The 17,446-nt window shown below is 54.5% G+C and overlaps 2 protein-coding genes across 2 annotated transcripts; one reads left to right on the plus strand and one right to left on the minus strand.

The window, feature by feature from the left end:
• Positions 1-640: 640 nt before the first annotated feature.
• Pcbp4 (poly(rC) binding protein 4) lies at positions 641-10,485 on the plus strand. The gene is made up of 13 exons (XM_028756706.1): positions 641-747; positions 6,803-6,947; positions 7,074-7,097; positions 7,192-7,224; positions 7,423-7,539; positions 7,772-7,903; positions 8,047-8,175; positions 8,411-8,485; positions 8,608-8,652; positions 8,727-8,790; positions 8,900-8,952; positions 9,048-9,217; positions 9,602-10,485. Exons 2-13 carry the CDS (start codon positions 6,867-6,869, stop codon positions 9,888-9,890), a joined length of 1,212 nt encoding a protein of 403 aa, XP_028612539.1. The 5' UTR covers positions 641-747; positions 6,803-6,866; the 3' UTR covers positions 9,891-10,485.
• Positions 10,486-11,175: 690 nt separating this feature from the next.
• Positions 11,176-12,243, minus strand: Gpr62 (G protein-coupled receptor 62). Its single transcript, XM_028756609.1, has one exon. It carries the CDS (start codon positions 12,241-12,243, stop codon positions 11,176-11,178), a length of 1,068 nt encoding a protein of 355 aa, XP_028612442.1.
• Between the last annotated feature and the right edge of the window lie 5,203 nt (positions 12,244-17,446).

Here is a 17,446-nt window from a genome sequence, read left to right on the forward strand (position 1 = left end):
ATGGCACTCTGACCCTTACAACTCTAGCTCCAAAAGGAATTTGGCAGTAGATTTGAAGGATCATGGGACAGGTTGCTTAAGGGCCACACGGCTCTCAGGCCCCTCCTCCAGCTGGTCCGGTAGCCTCTCCTGGGAGGACCAGGGCTGGACACTGCAGACGCCGTAGGTGGCGGGTCTAGGTGGGCTGGACCCCGGAGTGGAGGATGTTGAAGAAGCAAGAGCCGGGGCAGGCCGGAGGGCCGTGGGACAGAAGCCGGGAGGCGCGGCCAGGACTAAGATGAAGGCTGCGGGGAGCTCCGCAGAGGCGCTAGGCGGGAAGGATAGGCTGGGAGACAGCCACACAGAGAGGATCTGGGGCCTCTGGTGAGCCGCAGGGGAAGGGTCCTTGGCTCCCTCCCGGAAGCGGCGGATGCTCCGGGCGCCGGACCGCGCGGAGCGGGGCGGGGCGGGGCGGGGCGGGGCGGGCGGCTGCGGCACTGGGGCTGCTGGGGCGGGCCCGCCGCGCTGTAATCGGATCCGGGGAGGGGGCGGGGCGGGGCCGGGCCAGGCGGGCCGGGGGGTGGGGGTGGGGGGGCGCGGAGCCGGGCTCCGGGCCGGCCGGGCTCCGCGCCTGTCAAACCCCTCATTGTTCGCAGCTGATGTCACTCGCAGTTGTGAGCGGCCGCCTTTCCCGGGGACAATGTGGGACTGAGCGGCCCAGCCGCCGCGCCGCCGCCGCCGCCGCCGCCGCAGAACAACCCCAACGAGGTAAGACGCGGGCCGGGCAGGGCACCGCGGGCCATTGAAGTTTGGGGGTTCGCTGGGGGGGCGGGGAATCCGCTCCAGTGTGCATCCGACCGCGGTCCTGGGTGGGGGGGACTGCAAGGAACACGTTCTCTGTCCAATGCGGCTGAGGCCTGTACAGGTGGGGGGCGTAGGTTTTCCAGGGGAACACCCCACTACAGGGAGGGGTTTCTTGGACCTTGAGTACCAGGTTTGAGGTTCTCATCCTATTTGCCATTTCTGTCCTTTGAGCTTGCTCTCAGTTCTGGACCTCATGCCCCAGGTTCGGGTTTTACTTCGTCCGTGTTCTCATCTGCGGTTCTCTGCAGCTCCTGGCTCACACACACCCCTTCCCATTCTCTGCAGTCCTTAGGGGAGCCAGACACAGACCTCCAGGCCAAGGTGGATGGCGATGATAGCTGGGAGCACAAAATGTTCACCCCTTTCCTGTGGCTCTTCATCTCTAGCTCTGACCTAGCTTCTTGGCTGGGGTACTGGGATGGAGGTGAAGGGGCTCCGCCACATACTTAAACCTGGCCCTCGTGCATCCCTGGCCAGGAGAGGGAGGAGCCCACCTCCTCACTCTCCTAAACCAGGCCCGCCATCTTGAGACCTGTGGCACCCAGGGCCCCGCCCCACCCCGGCATCCAAGGGAATGGCCCTCACGGATGTACCTTGGTCCATTCACACTCCTTCTCTCAGAATGTGTGGCTTTGGGGTTCCCACCAAGCCAAGGATGGTTACCTTCTTCCTGGACCAACAAGGCATGTGTCCTCAGGGTCCCTGTCTTCTCCATAAACACACTGAGCTTTAGTCAGGGGTTGATCTCTGGCTCTCAGTATTAAATGGGGGTCACCCTGATGGCCTCAGGGCCAACACCTGGGAGGGTCTATTGTTTTTCCATTTGAGAATATTATCGTTCTAGGTCCTGGAACCCTCTCAACTTTCAAAACACCCCTATCCCAGCCCCCACCCCATAGCCTTCATCAGCATGCAGGCTCAGGCTGCCCAAACACAAGGGGATTGTTCTCTTTGCATGCTCAGGGTGGGGGGCTGGGAGCGGGCGGCCCACACACCCTGGCAGGCCCAGGCCACAGAGAGGCTGGCTTGCCCCACCCTGTGTCCCCAGACAGGCTCTGTCCATCCGCCCACTCTCCGCTGGCCTCCATCATCAATGCCTAGCTCCTGAAGGAAAGGGCTCTAAGCTGTACAGGTGGACCCTCGGGTTCTCCTGGCCTGCCCGATGCCTCCCATGCAGTCCTCCAAACAACTCCCTTCCTCCCTAGGCCTCAGGTTTCTCTCTTGATTGGTGAAGCTTTTCCAATTGTGATTGGCTGAACCCACCTCAATGCTTGAAACCTATCTCACACTCCAGGGTTTCTACCAGCTCCTCTTCCTGCTGGGGGACTCAGTCTGGTTTCTCAGAATTCTCAAATTCCGCACTTCAGCAGCATTGCCAGGGAGCCCCTGGGGCAGGGAACTCAGCAGAAACAGGGACTGGGATGCTGAATGAAGACAGAACTTGGAGTTCTAACCAGGCCCTGTTAGACTCTGCCCACGTGCTCAGTCCCCCAGCCCCAGGATTCTGAGGCCTGATGGTCTCTGATATTCAATGCCTGTGAGTCCTAACTCCTCCCCTTACCCCCAGGGCCAGGTCCTGTCTCACATTTCCTATTCTTCTGTAGCAGAAAGATAGGCTTAGAAATGCCCACTGGGCCTCCTTTGACTCAAAGCCCTGTCTTTGGAAAGCACAGAGGCCAGAGGAATTTCATCTGATTTGAAGGCTGGGGAGGGCTCCATGGAGGAGGAAGCTTTTGAGAAGAATTTTGCCAACGAGTGAAGGGGATAAGTATTTTAAGCTAGTATTGTCACCTGGCAAAGGTTCTGTCTGAGGCTTGGGGTTGCTAGGCCTATTTTGTGGCCTGGTATGTTTGAGGGATGGAGCAGAGATGCGACAACAGAAGTTGGTAGGGGCTGGACCACGGAGGCCTCCATTGCTGGTGTACAGGTCAGGTTTGAACCCCTTGGGTCTTAGGGAACCATAGATGGTTGTTAAATAAAGTGGACATACAGTCTTCAGCATGGAGATCTGCAATTAGCTCTTTCAGCTTGAATGGACAGTACTGGTGAGCGGGCCCTGGGCCCTGCCTTAGTTTCCCTAGCTGTGGAGACTCTGGAGAGGCTCTGGGGAGGGTAGAGCATTTCTGGCATCTGCTAGTTTATCAGCTTCTAATCTTTCTATGTTCCTCTTCTCCGGTACTTTACAAGACAGACTTAAATCAAGGAACCAGAGCCTGGATCTCTCCTAGTCCTCCGACCCCCCTCTCCTTCCTCCAAACTAGGGATTATTGGCTATCCTGGGAGGCTGAAAGGCTGAGGCTGGGTCTGAGGATGCTGGGTAGTTTTGTGGAGACCAGGCTGATCAGCAAGGGTGAGCATGCCCAGTGTAGGGATGGACTAGGGAGTCAGGAGCTCTCAGGGCTGCCAGCACCCCCACCCTAAGGCCCAGTGGCCACTCTTCTGACACACCCAGCCATGCTTGATGCTCAACCATTCCCCAGCATCATCGGGTGTGGCCAGTATGGCTGTTTTTGGAGTAAGGATTGGAGTAGAATGTTAGGTTAGGATTGCTAAGGGGAACATGCTGAACATGAGACCTGGGGTGAGGCGGGATACTGGATTTCCCTAACCTTCCCCAGCCCAGGTGGGTCCACAGCATCTAGTGGTCCAGACACACTGGGCAGTAGAGCAGAGGGAATCCCCCAAGGGGGGGACAGTTTACTTGGTTTAACTGGCCCCAGGAGCCCTCCCTCCTCTGGATTGTTCTTCCACTAGAACAAAGCCAGGGAGGACACTTGATCCCTGCATGTGGGGGGAGCTGGCTAAGCCCCCGGCCCTTTGATTGGGCAGCTGTCATGGGAGAGAGACAGCTGGGGGGGAGGGGCAGGAAGGGGGCAGCCACCATCGCTTACACAGCTGTCACCCCCCCCCCAGACCCTTCAGTCAGAGTGGCAGGAAGCCAGGTTCAGAAGAAGTAGGCACTTGGGCTGGGGAGGGGGCCTGAGAAGCAAGATGGAAGGCCTGAGGTCAGGGGCTTGGTCTGACTATAGGATGTTCTTGCCAGGGAGCTCTGCTGACCAGATGGGGCTGGGCACCCTCAGAGGTGAGCTGGAGGTCAGCATAGCATGATGTGTGTGTGGCTGCCACGTGGGTGGCCCAGCAGAGACCTGGGGCCCACCAGATCGAAGCAGCAAGATACTCCTTTAAACTCCAGTAAAGCAGGGCATCTGGTCATGAATGCCCAGTGGGGCTACTTAAGCTTAGGGGTCTGGGAGAGAGGCCTAGAGGACAGTCAGAAGCCTTATTCTTTCCAAAAGATAGGAAAAATGTCTCTAGAACAGGGTCACAGAGATACCAACAGCTTTCCCTTATCTCAGCTCCCCCAACAGGGCAGGTGGGTAAATCCAGATCCAGGCCAGGGAAGAGCTAAGCCAAGATCACCTAATGAATTTGGGGCAGTGGGTCTCTGCTGCAGACCCAGGCATCTTCACGGCAAGACTGAGCAGTTCTGCCCACATTCTGTCTTTCCTGGGGTCACAAGAAATGAAGAGATGTTATGGGGGTTGTTTTCAGATCTCCCACTGTTTATCACCCAATTAGAGGCCGTGGGATTCTGGAGCTTAAGATCATATGGCCCCAGAAAAGCCATCAGTCTTTCCAGACAGGATGAACAGCCATAGGTCAGGCAGGGGCTCCCTGGGTCACCAAAGTCTAAACTCCACTTCAGAAAAGGACTAAGAGATCTTGACCGGAACAGCTACAAAGGGGACACAGATGGAGCCTGGTCCAGTCCTGCACTAGCTTGTTGGACCCTGTTTTCCCTTCTCCTCCCCTTCTTTCTATGACCTTGGGCAGATTACAGACCCTCTAGCTATGAGGTTGCCCTTGTGTGCAGCAAATTCATCTGTTCCCGTCACCAGCATGTCTGAGCACCCTCTCTAGCCTGGCTCTGAACTGAGCCCTGGGGACACAAGGAGAAGGTGGCAGCTTTGGCTCCTGTTCTAAGGGGCTCCCAGGCCTGGCTGTCCAGGGAGACAGAAACTATTCACGTCATCACAGGCGCTTTGATGGGGGAAGTGCAGGCAGCCAGGGGAATGTCTAGCAAGGGCAGCCAGCATGAGGTTGGCCAGGATGCCCAAAGAACACAGGCCCCAAATCTATTGCTGGTCTCCACCCTCTGGCGAGTCTATGGCAGAACAAAATGAAAGGAGTGAGCATCCAGGAAAAGGCACTTAGGAACAAGATTGCCATCCTGATTGTCTCCAAAGCAAGCAGGAAAGGAGACTGTGTTTGGTACAGTGCCTCACTCAGGTATCCAAGAGAAAGCCAGGTTGGGAACTTCCTATACACTCCATACCCAAACTTGGGCTGGCATTCAGAGGAGGGCTTTGGGCAGAACTCTGAAACCTTGGCCCTCACGTCAGGATAGGACAGAGGGTTGGCAAAGGTGCTCCCATTAGGAACGCTTCTCCCTTGCTTCAACACCCTTCTGGGCAGAAGGAATTCCCATGGTTAGTGATGTCTGGGTCCAGACCCATTGTCCGTCCTCTTGGCTATGGTCCTCAGTGAGTTCACTATCAAGTCTGGGCCTTGAGGAGAGACAGCCGCTGCTGAAGGATTTCTGAGGAGGATTAAGGGTCAGGATTAAGTTGAGGCATGAAAAGGGGTCGGGGTGGAGGTGGGGGAGGGCTGGCAGCCGAGCTAATCCCGGTAGCTAATCTCAGGCTAGGCCTTGCTCCATCAGTTAGTGGCCTTGACATTCCTGCAGCCCACCAAATCCTTCTCTTACCCGTTACCCCATCCCAAGGAGACAGATCCTTTCTGCTGTATGTGGAAATTGAGCCTCAGAGCCCCAGTGACATGTATCTGGTACAGTAGTGTGTCCTAGGTGGAAAATGTGACCAGTCTCTATGCTTCTTACTGTGTACTGGCCATTCTGAGCACACAGGAAATGAATTAGAAATACTAGTGTGGAGAGAGTCCACCTTTACTCCTGTGTCAGTACTGAATGGATCACGCCCAGAGCCATTTGCAGTGACCCTCTCCTCCGGTGACCCCTGGTCCATAGAAAATCTCCTCAAGGGCTCTTGTCCCAAATCTTTACCGTGCTCTAGTTCCCTGTATGGTCTTTGGAAGCAGATACCTCATATTTAGTATACATTTCTTTCTATTTTTTTTTTTTTTTTGAAATGGGCTCTTAGCACATAGCCCAGGCTAGCTTTGAATGAGAGCCTCCTGCCTTAGCTTGGGTGCATCTTGGGTTTATAGGCCTGTACCACTATTTCTGGCCTAGAGTACACTCAATCTTAACTCCACAATAGAAGCTCAGTCTACAGGGATCCTCTCTTCCAAGTCAGGGAGAAAGCTATTCTGTGGTTTCTCATAGATCTCCAGACCACCTCATTAATTCCTGTCTCCTCCCATGCTGGTGCTCAGGCCTAGGACAGAATATATTCTAGACAAATATTCAACCACTGAGCTATAATCCCCTGCCATCCTTCTAATAGCCTGGAGGAAGGGAACAATAGTCAAGAAAACTGGGTATTTATCACGTGATTGTCTTATTTTAACGCTCAGAAATTTGGAGTGTAGGATTCAGTAGTTATTTTCTAGGTTGGGTGACTGAGGCCCAGAAGGCTTAAATGACCAGGATTATACAGCCAGGAAGATTCACACAAATACACTGGTCAAAAGGGCATTTAGAACTCATGGTCCAGGGCTGTGGTTAAGAGCATTGACTGCTCTTCCAGAGGTCCTGAGTTCAGATCCCAGCAACCACATGGTGGCTCACAACCATCTGTAATGGGATCCAACACCCGTTTCTGGTGTGTCTGAAGAGAGCTACATGTACTCATATAAATCTTTTAAAAAAGAACTCAAGGTCCATACTATCTCCCTTCCCTTTGAGTTTGTCTGGCCTGGCTCTGGGGTTGCCTTGTGAGGGCTTCTCTCAGATACTCTTCTGTCCCGCCCTGTCCAGAGGCAGCTGAACCACAGCGTGGACACACTCCCAGGCCACTGTGGCCCCAGCCCCGCCTGACAGGATGAGCAGTTCAGATGCGGGGCTGGAGGAGGAGCCAGAGCTTAGTATCACCCTCACCCTGCGGATGCTGATGCATGGGAAGGTGAGTGGGTGGGGCTGGCACAGCCCAGAGGTAGCACATGTCTGGTCTCAGTGCTTCCTCCCTGCCTGAGTGACAGGAGGCTCTGGAGCATTCATCCCCATCTGAGTCCACTTGTTATCTTTGCAGGAGGTGGGCAGCATCATTGGGAAGGTAGGTATCCAACTCTGCTTTATATTGCCCTGGACTCTAGCCTTAGCCTGGTAAAGAGGTGACCTATTAGGAATCTTGGTTTTGTCTCCTACAGAAGGGAGAGACTGTAAAGCGAATCCGGGAGCAGGTAAAGATGTGGTCAGGGGAGGAGCCTGGGGCCCTGATGCTGAGGGTAGGGGAGGTGGCCCACTCCACCTGTGATGAATGAATGCCCAGAAGAATGTTAGTCTCTAGGCTAGAGCCTAGTGGGAGGGGCAGACAGATAGATCCCAGCCACCACTGTGGGGAAGATGCCTGCTGCACAGTCCTTGTCCCACACCTGCAGAGCAGTGCCCGGATCACCATCTCCGAGGGCTCCTGCCCTGAGCGGATTACCACTATCACTGGCTCTACAGCTGCCGTCTTCCATGCAGTCTCCATGATTGCCTTTAAGCTGGATGAGGTTCGTGCCTAACTGGGGTGGGAGTCTGAGGGTGGCTGCCTGTGAGAAACCTGACCCTGTCTCCAGATAGCAGCTATGGGGGAGGGAAGGTCAAGTCCAAGGCCGTGTTCCCTTGGAGGAGGTCTAGGGACAAGGCATTCTCCTTATTCTTCTTCAGGAGAGTTCTTGAGGGAGGGTGGGGGAGTATCAGGGACATACCTGGCTGACTCACTATCCCCCTTGCCCACCCCAGGACCTTTGTGCTGCTCCTGCAAATGGTGGCAGTGTCTCTAGACCTCCAGTGACCTTGCGCCTTGTCATCCCTGCCAGCCAGTGTGGATCACTGATTGGGAAGGCAGGCACCAAAATCAAGGAGATCCGAGAGGTGAGCAGAGAGAGCTACCACCCATAGGAATGTGTCCTCTGTCCTTCAATGGGAGAGGGAACTAGAGCCCCTGAGGTGCTCTAGGCCCTTGTAGCCCTTCTCTTGGCTACTGGAAAGAAGGGGTTACTGTTTTCTATTTGTAGACTACAGGAGCCCAGGTGCAGGTGGCAGGAGACCTGCTCCCAAATTCCACAGAGCGTGCTGTCACTGTGTCTGGGGTGCCTGATGCCATCATCCTGTGTGTGCGCCAGATCTGTGCTGTTATCCTGGAGGTGCTTCCTGGGGTGGGAGAGAGGGGAGGAGAGGTCCCAGGTGCTTGTCAGCCATCCAGATTGTATGACTGTAACATTGGGTGGGGTGGGGTAGGCAGAGCTACAGCTGTAGGTTGATTGACTTAGAGTACTCTGGGATACATTCCCCTGAGACCCATGGGAATGCCATAAGGCTTTTGGGTTCTTGGGGAGGCCTGAGAGGATCTGACAAAGCTTCTCCATTTGTGCCTTACAGTCCCCTCCGAAAGGAGCCACTATCCCGTATCATCCAAGCCTCTCCCTAGGTACTGTCCTCCTCTCCGCCAACCAGGTAAGGGAAGACCTGGGTGGAGGAGGGAGAGGAATAAGGAATTTGGGGGTCTGAGGAAGGGACAGGGAATGATCTGACTGGACTACCCTGACCTGTCATGGTGACTCCCTTTTCATCCACAGGGTTTCTCCGTTCAGGGTCAGTATGGAGCAGTGACCCCTGCAGAGGTGAGTGGCCCATAGCCTGAGACACCCCTTCTTGGATTGCCCCCTCTAACCTCTGATCCTGTTCTCTGGCCCAGGTCACCAAGCTCCAGCAGCTCTCGGGCCATGCAGTTCCCTTTGCATCACCCAGTGTGGTGCCAGGTAAGCAGTTTCCGCTGAAGGAGCCAGCCAGCGGCTGGGCATCCCTTGCTGTGGATGGGGAGGCCCGTAGAGACCTAAAACCACACTCGGTCCTTCTCCTCTGCCTCAGGACTGGATCCCAGCACACAGACCAGCTCGCAGGAGTTTCTGGTTCCCAATGATGTGAGCAGGAGCTGGGGGAGTGGGGGCTGGGAGTGGTGGTAAGGGGACCCAGGGGTCCAGCCGTGGCTCAAGGTTAAATTCTGCCTCCCCTCTAGCTGATTGGCTGTGTGATCGGCCGCCAAGGCAGCAAGATCAGCGAGATCCGGCAGATGTCAGGGGCACATATTAAGATCGGGAACCAAGCAGAGGGTGCTGGGGAGCGGCACGTGACCATCACTGGCTCACCCGTCTCCATTGCCCTGGCTCAGTACCTCATCACTGCCTGGTGAGCATGCGGTGGGCAGCAGGGAGCACAGGCGGGGGAGGAAGGGAGCCCCTCCTGTGCTCTGGGGCAGTTCCCTGAGGCTCCTCAGCTCCTCCTTTCCTTTCGGTATTCCACTTAAGTCATCCATGTTGCCTCCTTTACTACTTCTGTATCCACTCCACATGTCCTGTCTTACCCTTGTTGTTTTTCCCGGATCTTCTCTCCTGTTTCTCCTCTTAAGCTGTAATGTCTGCCTGTGGTTTCTGCCCTCCCTCCCTTCATACCTTTCCTCTCCTTGCCCCATGCCTGCTCCTGTCTACTCCTCTCCTGTCTTTTGGCTAACCTCATGGCTCCTGTCTCACCCCCACTTTTCCCTTCATCTTCCCTCTGTATCCCTCTCTCCAGTCTAGAGACGGCCAAGTCTACCTCTGGGGGGACGCCTGGCTCAGCCCCCGCAGACCTGCCCACCCCTTTCTCGCCACCCCTGACGGCCCTGCCCACAGCTCCCCCAGGCCTGCTGGGCACACCTTATGCCATCTCCCTCTCCAACTTCATCGGCCTCAAGCCTGTGCCCTTCCTGGCTCTACCACCTGCTTCCCCAGGGCCACCGCCGGGCTTGGCGGCCTACACTGCCAAGATGGCAGCGGCCAATGGGAGCAAGAAAGCTGAACGGCAGAAATTCTCCCCCTACTGAGGCACAGGCCGGCTGAGGCACAGGCGGGGGCAGGCAGGACCGCCGGCAGGGGCTGCCTCCACATCCTTCCTGCCCAAGGAGACTTCACCATGGGGTCTCAAGCGCCAGTAATGCCAGACGCATGGATGCATCCCCTACCCTGCCCCATCTTTGGAGATCCTCCTCAGAGAGGGGACAGTTTCTGGCCCAGGGTTCTAGGAGTATGGCAGCCCCAGGGCAGGGGCCCCACCCCTTCAGACCTATGCTTGGATGCAAGGAATGGCCAGGGGCCTCCCGAGTCCCCTCTAGTGGGAGGGGCTACTCGTGTCCTCTCCATCCCTTTGGGCTTCATCCTGCTGCCCCTGTGGGAATTGGAGGAGAGTGAGGGGTGGCTGGGGCCAAGCTTCTCTTCATCCCCTGCAGATCCTGCTGCTTCCACTGATACCCTTTTGACTGGAATAGACTGGCTGGGCTTGTCCGGGGGCAACCCAAAGAGAGGGCTCTGCCTGTAGCAGGGGGTATGGCCTAGGGGGCAGGGGCCCAGTTCTCAGCAGCAGACACTCTGTACAGTTTTTTCAATCCCTGTTTTTGAATAAATATTCTCAGCGACCAGAAAGCTGTGAAATAATACTAGTGTTGGGATAACAAAACTTCTAGGGAAGGGGAGTAACTGAAACCCCAAAGAAGCCCAGTCTGAGTCCACCAGATCTAGTTGACCGACAGTCCCTTCCTCGTGTCAGTTCTGGGGTCAAAGCGCAGGGCCCTTTGGGGGTTGTTTGTTCAATCTCCTGCCTTTAGCACCAAATCAGGCCGGTTTCTGAGCAGCTTGGGTGATGAGTTTGAATCGAACTGTCCAGCTTCTCCATGGTACAGATGGCAGGGAACTCGTACGCCTCTCCACTGGTTCCTCCTACTGTGGTGTAACCCAAACCCTGTCCAGCTTGGCTCATCTTCTGGCTGTGAGCTCTTAGGACCCTCTTCTCTGTGACCATGCCTGCCTTTCTCCTCTCTGGACCAGGCAGTATTCAAGAGTTTGAAAGGCCTACGCTGGAGGGGTCCTTAGGAGATGATGGTACAGCACACAGATGGGAACACTGAGGCCCCTGAGAGGGTAGGATTGAGTACAAGGCCACACAGGTACTTTTTCTGCCCAGAATCAGGTACCTGAGAAACTTCACCAGGCTATGTACCACTCCCTCTACCATTTCAGAGCCAGCAGTTTGTGCAGAGTACCGGCCACAGCCAGAGCAGTGGGAGGATGTGCCCTCTGATCGCACCCTCCTTGCCCCAACTCAAGAGAAATCTCTCAGGTGGCCTCTGACACATTTGGGCTCTGTCCTGCCAATTCTCGGGTCTGTTGTGGAACCTCCGAAGGGCCTAGGGTAGGGTCCTTTCGGAGGCGCTGAAGGAGTGTCCGCAGGTCCCAGGCTTGCGGTGTGCAGGCTTTCGGGGCCCGAGGCAGTGCTCTGCGGGTAAGGCGTCCCAGCGCCAGGCGCACCGGACGCTGCAGCAAGCCATAGAGGAAGGGGTGAGCCGCGAAGGCGGAGTAGGCTACCCAGGTGACAGCAGCCTCCGCCGCTGCGGCGCGCGCCGCGGGCGCCAAGCACGCACAGGCATAAGGCAGCCAGCAAGCTGCAAACTGGCCCACGGCCAGGGTTGGGGCCAGGGCCGCCTTGCCCCCGGGCAGACGTGGCCGGAGAGACGGCAAGAAAGAGAGGCGACTGTCCAGAGAGTCGGAGCGGAGCCGGGTCCCGCGCGGAGGCCGGAGGGCGGCGCGCCGCGCCACCAGGAAAATGCTACCGTAAGCGGCCAGTAGCAGGAGGGCGGGCAACGCGAAAGCTAGCATCGCCCAGAGTGGCCGGAAGGGCCCGAGTCCCCCGGCCAGGACGGAGCAGCGAGCCGGAGCCGGAGGTGGCGCGGGTGGTGGCCCAAGCAAGGAGAGCGCGCCCAGGAGCGCGGCCGCCGACCACACCGCGGTGAGCACCAGTGCCGGCGCCGGGCGCGCGCCTGGCCGCAGCGGATGCACTATGAGGCGGTAGCGCGCCAGGCCGAGAGCGGCCACGCCGAGCGTGCATGCGGGGAGCAGAGCGGCCGAGAGGAAGCGTGCCGCCCGACACGACGAGGGGTCCAGGGGCACACTGCCCAGCCCGGGCGGCGCGGCCAGCAGGCCCAGAGGCATGATAGAGGCGGCTGCCAGCAGGTCCACAACGCACAAGTGCGCCAGGTAGAAGGCATCTTGCAGGTCCGGTGTGCGCAGCACCACCACGAGCAGTGTACTGTTGCCCAGCACGGCCCCCACCTCTACGAGAACCGCCAGGATAAACCCCACTGAGCCGGCGAGTTCGGTGACGCTGAGCCCCGAGCCGTTGGCCATCTGAATGTTCAGGCTTCACTAGAGTTGCTATAGGGAGAGCGGAAATGGAGCCTCTGGCTCCAGGATTCCCATCACCTGTCCCATGCTCCTCAAGGCCCCTCACCTCGTAGGCTGCCCAGGAGGTGACTCCGACGTCCAGGCTGCCATCTTCTTGTGGGGTTTGGTGGGCCCTGTGGATGGATGCTAGGCTGAGCCTGGCTCGGCTTTCTCCCCCTGCCCTAGCACAACTCCAGCAACTCAGTCTCTGTGGAGATGGTACCGGCTGTCACTCTGATGCTTCCCTTTGAAGACACACACAGCTTAGTAAGGGAGGGGCAGGGCCTGGTGCCAGCCCCCTTAGCCCTAACAGCTGCCAGCTGGAGACTGGAGGCTCTTCTATGAGATTGCCTGAGGGCACAGCTTACTGAGCCTAGACCCCTGCCTTGCTCAGGGGGTGGGACATGGGGGCAGTTTAGTCAGGCATTACTTCTATCAAGGTAGCCCAGGAATCAGTGGGGAAAAAAAACTTTTAGATTTGTTTGGAATGCCCAGGAGGTCTGAGGGAAGGAGAGAGAGAGAAATCTCAGGGCATGACACGACAGTGTTACCTTGGCACCTCACCTGTGGAGTACATGTGAAGAGGAGGCCTTAGTAGAAAAATGGATGCTTAGCTGGTCTTGTACTTGGACTGTTGGCAAACTAGCTTTCTTCTAAAGAGCACCTTGCATGTGTACCATTAACACCACCCCTCCCCCACCTCAGAACTCCCCAACCTCAGAACAAGACCTCCACATGAAACAGTCCTGGCCAATCAGGATGTAGCATCCCTGCCCCTCTCCCCCAGGTTGGTGGCTCAAGGAGAGCCTTGTAACTCCAGGGAGAGGGGGTCATGCTCCAGTTACAATACCCAACCCCTTGACAACCCTACCTAGACACTGAGAACAGAGCGGGTGTCTGAAGGACCTTCTCCTTTGAACCAGACTTAAGTCTCCTTAGGACTTTGATTAGTGGGCATCTCAACCATTCTGTGACCCAAACAAAACCAGGACCCTTGACTGTTCCCTAACTGGCGCCTTGCAGAATCCTCTTGGCAAACTCCTCAGGATAGAGCTTCCTGTCTTTCTAGCTTTCTTTTCTCCTGCACCGGATCTAATTTGTCAAAGGTCTAGGGAATCCAGTCACCAATACCACTGCCCGACCTCTAACTGCTGCCTACCCAGGGTAGGCATTCGTCTGACAGGCCTGGCCTTTGCCCCTGCACCTCAAGCTGCTCACATTTGTCCTTAGGCCCCTTTCCCACTCTACCTTCCTGTACCTGTCCGTCCCAGGAATATTCATTGGGGGAATATTCAGCCAATGGAAGTTACTAGCAGAAAACTAGACAGTAGCGGGTAGCCATGATATTTTCCCTCACAGCTTAGCTGAGGCCTCTACAGTCCTCTATGGAAGACAGCTTCTTTCCTGTAGCTATGGCTTCCTTCATGGAGGCTCTTCTGTGTTCTTGTGTATGCAAGATGAACCTGGCATCGTCACTGTCTCCTCCCGTTATCCGTCTAGCCTCTGGGTAGTGATGGTTTCCTTGCTATTGCTATTACCTCCTGTGTGATTGTTTCTGTCCTCTCCTTGTATCCAGTTCCTCTGGTCTTTCATTGTGTGATTCCTGTCTTGCTGGCTGGATTTTTTTTCCACCAACTTGTCCCCTACGGTCCACTCATAACAGTGGCTGGAGGGGACCCTTTTAAAAACAAGCCAGGTGGCACCTGAAACCAGTCCCCTTCCATCCATGGGGTATCTATCCATCATTAGTTTGAGCTCCACTGGGCAGCGAGGTGGCCTCCCAAGCTGACTTTTGCTCATTCCTACCTCTCCTCTTTGCCTGCCATACTGCAGGCACGACAGTCCCTTGCTGTTGGTGCCTCTCTCCTGCCTTGCTATGGTTTATTTGTTTGTTTTGTTTGTTTGTTTGTTTTGTTTTTTGTTTTTTTGTTTTTTGGTTTTGTTTTGTTTTGTTTTGTTTTTTGGTTTTTCGAGACAGGGTTTCTCTGTGTAGCCCTGGCTGTCCTGGAACTCACTCTGTAGATCAGGCTGGCCTTGAACTCAGAAATCCACCTCCCAAGAAATCTGCCTCCCAAGTGCTGGGATTAAAGGCATGCACCACCACTGCCCGGCATTTATTATTTTTGAGGCAGGCTCTACCATAGTCTAGGCTGGCCTCAAACTCATGCAGCTAAGTAGGACCTTAAGGTCCTAATCTGCCTTCATCCTGAGTGCTGGAACTCCAGGCATACACTACTGTATCTAATTTTCGTTCTGGTATTTATTCAGTTTTCTACTCACAAGAGAAGCCTGCCTTGACCATCCATTCCAAAAGCACCCCAGCTTCTGCTTACGTTACTCTGTTCACGGTGCTTTGTGCGGCTTGCAGGCACTGTCTTTTCCTGATGTCTCACTCACATCTATGTGCATGATCATTGGGAGCCTCTCTTCCTGGGCTATAAGGCTAGTGCCTCCAAAGTCATTACAAGAATGAGGCCAGCATCCTGTCAGCCTTAGAGATCAGGCTCCAGCCTCTTGGTGTGACTCATTCCCTGATGGACTTTGACAGGTCACTGTCCAGTTTCCCGTCATTCAAATGAGGAGGGTATGGGAAGAGGGGAGGTTCGTGCTGCATACGGCTGGCACACTGGTCACCTGCTTCCTTTCTAGAGCTGGTCCACACTGACTCGCCTCCTGTACTTGGCCATAGCTTGGATGTGGTTTGCTCTAGAGGGTGAAGCTGGATCTTTGAGGTATTCATTCAGAGAGTGGAGAAAAGTCAACTCTACTCTTCTTCTCACTGCCTTAACAGGCCTGCAGGTATGGGGCAACCTCATGGGCCTCCACAGCCCAGGAGACGCTCAGCAGGGTCCACAGGAACAGCAGACGAGAGAGAGAAAAGGAGTCTAGAGAGGACAACAGAGGGAAGGGAACGTGTGTGTGTGTATGTGTGTGTGTGTGTGTTCATACTCCTTCCCAAACCACTAAACTTAATTTAAAAAAAATTAGATGTCAGGTATAGTGGTACACGCCTTTAATCCCAGCACTTGGGAGGCACAGGCAGGAGGACCTCTGTGAGTTCCAGGCCAACTTGATTTGCATAGTGAGACTCTGTATTAAAAAAGAAAGAATGAAAGAAAGAAAGAAAGAAAGAAAGAAAGAAAGAAAGAAAGAAAGAAAGAGATTCAACCAGACGGTGGCACACGCTTTTAGTCCCAGCATTGGGGCAGATGCAGGTGGATCTCTGAGTTGGAGGCCAGTCTGGTCTACAGAGTGAGTTCCAGGACAGCCAGTGCTACACAGAGAAACCCTGTCTTGAGAAAAACAAAAACAAAAACAAACCACCACCCCTCAAGTCACCAAAAAAATAGAATTCTTTGTAGTGAGTATATATGCTTGTGTAAATGTGCAAAACTCAATGTGGTGTGCTCACTCCAGCAGATGAGGGGGATGAGGAGAGGGGCAGGGAGCATCTTCCACTTTATTATTATTGGGGGATATTTTGGGGTGCTGTGACACATGTGTGGAGGCCACTCACCTTTATGTGAGTCCTGGGGGGTCAAACTCAGGTTGTCAGGTGTCATACTAGGAAGTCACAACCAGTAACTCCAGTACCAGGGGATCTGATGCCCTCTTCTAGTCTCTGTGGGCACCAGGCCCACAAGTGGTACAGACACATGTGCACACAAGACACCCGTACACATAAAATAAATTGTAAGGAGACAGTATACGAAGCAACTGTCCTGCACTCTCCCAAATGTCAAAATGAGCTGGGTGTGACAACAGGCACACAACTGTGACCCCAGCGCTTGGGCAGATGACGAGTTCAAGTGCAGCCTAGGCTATAAAGGAAGACCCCATCTTCTATAACTCAGCCTGTTTCTTTTTTCTTTTTGTTTTTTGAGACAGGGTTTCTCTTTATAGCCTGGGCTGTCATGGAACTCACTCTGTAGACCAGGCTGGCCTCGAACTCAGAAATCTGCCTGCCTCTGCCTCCCAAGTGCTGGGATTAAAGGTGTGAGCCGCCACCACCCAGCCCTCAGCCTGTTTCTAACATCCAGATACGAGATACACAGGAATGCCTGGTTCACCTGGCAATGTTTAAGCCAAGGAGACAGAATCAGGGAGCTTTCCAAACGGAGGTTTCTACGTTGATGGTGAGGCTCCTATTTGGATATTAGAGGGGGCAGGGTGCTCCAGGGGTAACCTTGGGTGGGCAGGATGCCTGTGGTCATTATCAGCTCATGTGAGCACACACGTCTGGATGTGCAGCTGGAGGTGCCACGTGTAGAGCCACCGTGGAGAGAAAGGAAGGTTGTAGCCACTGTAGCACAGAGAAGCTGAGGCTGTGAGTCTGGGATGTAGCTCAGTGTTGGAGCACCTCCCTTAACGTCCCTGAGCACAAAACTGAAAAAAAAAAAAAACAAAACCAAAAACTAAGAAAAACTGGCAAATAGCCAGAGATGTAAGGCAGTTAGCAGGATGCATTACCCAGTCAGTGCCTCTTTAAATATCACTTTAGGAGGCAAGAGTCTGGGGCCACATCCAGGACCAAGCTAAGAGGAATTGGAATTAGAGGGTACTGGGAATCACTCTTTTAGATATAGGGGGGCCCTGTCAGGAAGAGATGAGATGGATCCAGCAATACCACTATTCCAAAAGAAATGAAACCAGTAGGTTGCTGGGGGTTTTTTTTAATTTTTTTTTACATTTATTTATTCATTTAATTTATGGGTACACTTTTGATGTCTTCAGACACACCAGAAGAGGGCATCCGATCCCATTACAGATGGTTGTGAGCCACCATGTGGTTGCTGGGAATTGAACTCAGAACCTCTGGAAGAGCAGTCAGTGCTCTTAACCGCTGAGCCATCTCTCCAGCCCCTGTTTTTAAATTTTAAAGCACTGTTCACAATAACTAACATGCAAATCATCCTGTGAACATTGATGGGTGGCTAGGCAAAGAAAATGTGAACATACACTAGAATACTATTCAGCTGTAAAAAAGAAGGAAGTGCCATTGTTTGAAACAACATGGGAGAACCTGCAAGACATTAAGTTAGCCAGGCCCAGAAAAACAAATACCACATGATACCACCTACATGTGAAGCCTAAAAAAGCTGAACTCCTAAGTAAAGCGCAAGGGGCTTAGGAAGATGTGTGTAGAAATTCAATCAGACAGGAGAAA

This window comes from Grammomys surdaster, unplaced genomic scaffold (genome assembly GCF_004785775.1).
Source record: "Grammomys surdaster isolate TR1022 unplaced genomic scaffold, NIH_TR_1.0 126131, whole genome shotgun sequence".
In the NCBI taxonomy this organism is placed as follows: Eukaryota; Metazoa; Chordata; class Mammalia; order Rodentia; family Muridae; genus Grammomys; species Grammomys surdaster.